This window comes from Myotis lucifugus, unplaced genomic scaffold (genome assembly GCF_000147115.1).
Source record: "Myotis lucifugus unplaced genomic scaffold, Myoluc2.0 scaffold_254, whole genome shotgun sequence".
Lineage (NCBI taxonomy): Eukaryota > Metazoa > Chordata > Mammalia > Chiroptera > Vespertilionidae > Myotis > Myotis lucifugus.
In genome coordinates, this window is record NW_005871302.1 from 1,554,778 (window position 1) to 1,557,405 (window position 2,628).

General features: G+C 63.0%; 1 protein-coding gene across 1 annotated transcript in view; it reads left to right on the plus strand.

Annotated features, from left to right (window-relative positions):
• The window catches only part of NGFR (nerve growth factor receptor), a 19,255-nt gene that overhangs the window by 12,449 nt on the left and 4,178 nt on the right, over positions 1-2,628 (plus strand). The window contains 1 exon segment of the mRNA XM_014464461.2: positions 2,581-2,626. Within this exon segment, the coding sequence (XP_014319947.1) occupies positions 2,581-2,626 (46 nt within the window).

Sequence of the window (2,628 nt, forward strand, 5' to 3'; positions counted from 1 at the left end):
CAGTCCCGGCAGGCAGTGCAGCACTCCCTTAGGGAACCCCAAGTGTGATGGGAGAGAGACAGCCTTGGCCTGGTCTGATGAGGGCGTCAAGGCCCCAGCACCCATTCCCAGGAGAGCCCTCATTCTGGTGGGCGGCAGCACAGCCCTCTGCCTTCAGTCGGTCACCAGTCAGATGGGGGTGGGGTAGGTCCCCCTTGTGGGGAGCCTGCAGTCTGACATTGGCTCCCACACAACCTTCCTCCACAATCTCTGGCTCAGGCCGAGGGGCTGTTCAGTTGAGCTGAGCCAGGTGTGTGTGTGACGCTTCCTTGTATTGGGCTGGGGGGTGGGAGGAGGATGGGGGTACAGAACATGGTGGTTCCGGTGGCAATTGCCCTGGGCCAGGAGACAGGCAAGTGGCGCCAGGCGCAGGGCAGGGAGGGAGTCTCAGCTGCTGGCAACAGGCAGGCACCGGCACAGCTCCCCGGGCAAGTCCAGACGGGCTGGTGGGGGGACTTAGTCAGCGGGCGGTTAAAGCAAAGAAAGGTGGTGGCTGGGGGAGGGGTGGGCTCTGTCTCTTGGGGGGCAATCATAGACCCCTCCCAGATCGCACCCCACTTTTCCAGCCACCCTGAAGGGGGAGGGTCCCCCTGAGAGCTGTGTTTACCCTCTGCCCCTCTACTGGAGCCTCTGAAGGGTTAAGTGTGGGCTCGGGGGCAGAGGGACCCTTCAGGAAACGGAATTTGATTCACTCGCTGGGTTGCCCCTTCCCCTGCAGTGCATTGTACTTTCTCGCATATACATTTCAGGTGTCAACATGGTGACTCACCCACCCTTGGGGCAGGACCCCCCCCCCCCCATTGCCTAACCTGGTCCCTCTTCCCACCCCCAAGTCTGGCAGCTCCCATTCCGGAAACGGCTGTCAGGACCTGCCAAGGGCTTAGGGGCTGGAATGCTAGTGGACATGACCACATCTGGATCTCATCCCCAGCCCCCTTCTGGGGGATTGGAGCAATGTGGGGAAATGCCCGGGACAGCTCTGTCTTCAGCCCGGCCTGTCCCTCGCCACCCGCTCGCAGCCCTTCCCCACTGCGATGGTCCGGTTCACCGCCACACCTTCAGCTGATGAGTGGGGTCATCTGAGGGCTCAGGCTGCCCTGCCCAGTTCCCTGGCAGGACAAGAGGAGCCCCCCGCCCACCCGGGTCAAATGCCCTCTTTGGGGGTCTGAAAGACAGGGCTACATCTCCTCCCTTTTCTGCCCCGCCCCCTCCCGGGACTGAGATGGGGGAATGGGGCAGCAGATGGCAGCCCCCTCCCCAGTGCCAGCCAAATGGATTCCAGATTCACATCTGGGGGCCTCACCCCTCAGAAGGTGCTGAAAACAAGGCTCTTTGAAGCATCCTAGTCTGGAGCCAGGAGGCCCAGGGACCATTGGGCAGCTCTGACTCCAACCTGGGTGGGCAAACTGGGAGCTGGGTGAGGCTGAGCTGAAGGGCAGAGCGCCTTCCCCATCACCCCATCGGTATGTCCCGTCCGCTTTCCCCCCCTGCCCTAGGAGTGGGAAGTGAAGACGGATCCGGTAAGCAGCGTTGCCCAGACAGGCACCCCCAGGCAGACCAGAGCCCACACCCCCGGGAACTGCCCCCAGCTGGGTGACAGAGTGGAAAATCCCGCCCACTGGTGCCAGGAGGTACCTGGGTCCCCTGCCAGAGAGGCTGGCAATACCCAGCTGGCATGAGAAGGCCTAGGTGGGTGGCGAGGCACGGTCTCCGTCCCCCGAGGTGCTGGGCAGTACCTGCTTCACCCGCCCTCTCTCCACCAACAGCCTGCCTCCTGCCCAGGGAGGGTTCGGGCTACTTGATACTCTTCCCTGGGTGGCAAGATCAGAGGGTGCGAGGGCCACGCGGGGCAGGAAACGGCTAGCCGCTGTCCAAGGACTGGCTGGCTGGAAGCAAGCTCGCATGGCATCCCCGCCCTGCCCAAGCCTAGAGCTAAGACAACAGAGACTGGAAAGGAGGCTGAGTGCCAGCTCTGGGGAGGGGGTTGGGGGAGGGCAGTACCCGAGTACCCTCATACTTCCTTAGAACAGGGGTGACTGGGGCCATTGGGGCAACCTAGGGCCAGAGGGGTTACAACATTTCCCAGAGGGACGCCAGCTAGAGGCTTCCCGGGGCTGACGCCCTCTTCTTTGTGTGCCAGGTTCTGGGCCCCCAGTTTCTAGGACCCCAGCTACCTCCGGGATGGAAAGGAGCTTAGAGACCATCTCTCTTAATATCCCCATTCTGTGGGCGGGGAACGGAGGGGACCTAGGTCTCCTGCGTCCCAGGCTCTTGCTCTCCACCATATGGGTAACAGCTGGGCACACGAGCCCCTGGAGTGGGCTGGGGACAGCTGGGCACACGAGCACCTGGAGTGGGCTGGGACAGCTGGGCACATGAGCACCTGGAGTGGGCTGGGACAGCTGGGCACATGAGCACCTGGAGTGGGCTGGGGACAGCTGGGCACACGAGCACCTGGAGTGGGCTGGGGACTTGAGACTCAGATCACAAAGGGAAGGGCTGAGGGGAATGGGCGCTCAATCCTGTCACCGTCCCTCCCAGAGATCCCTGGCGCTGGCCACACGGGCCACGCCCCAGAGGGCTCGGACA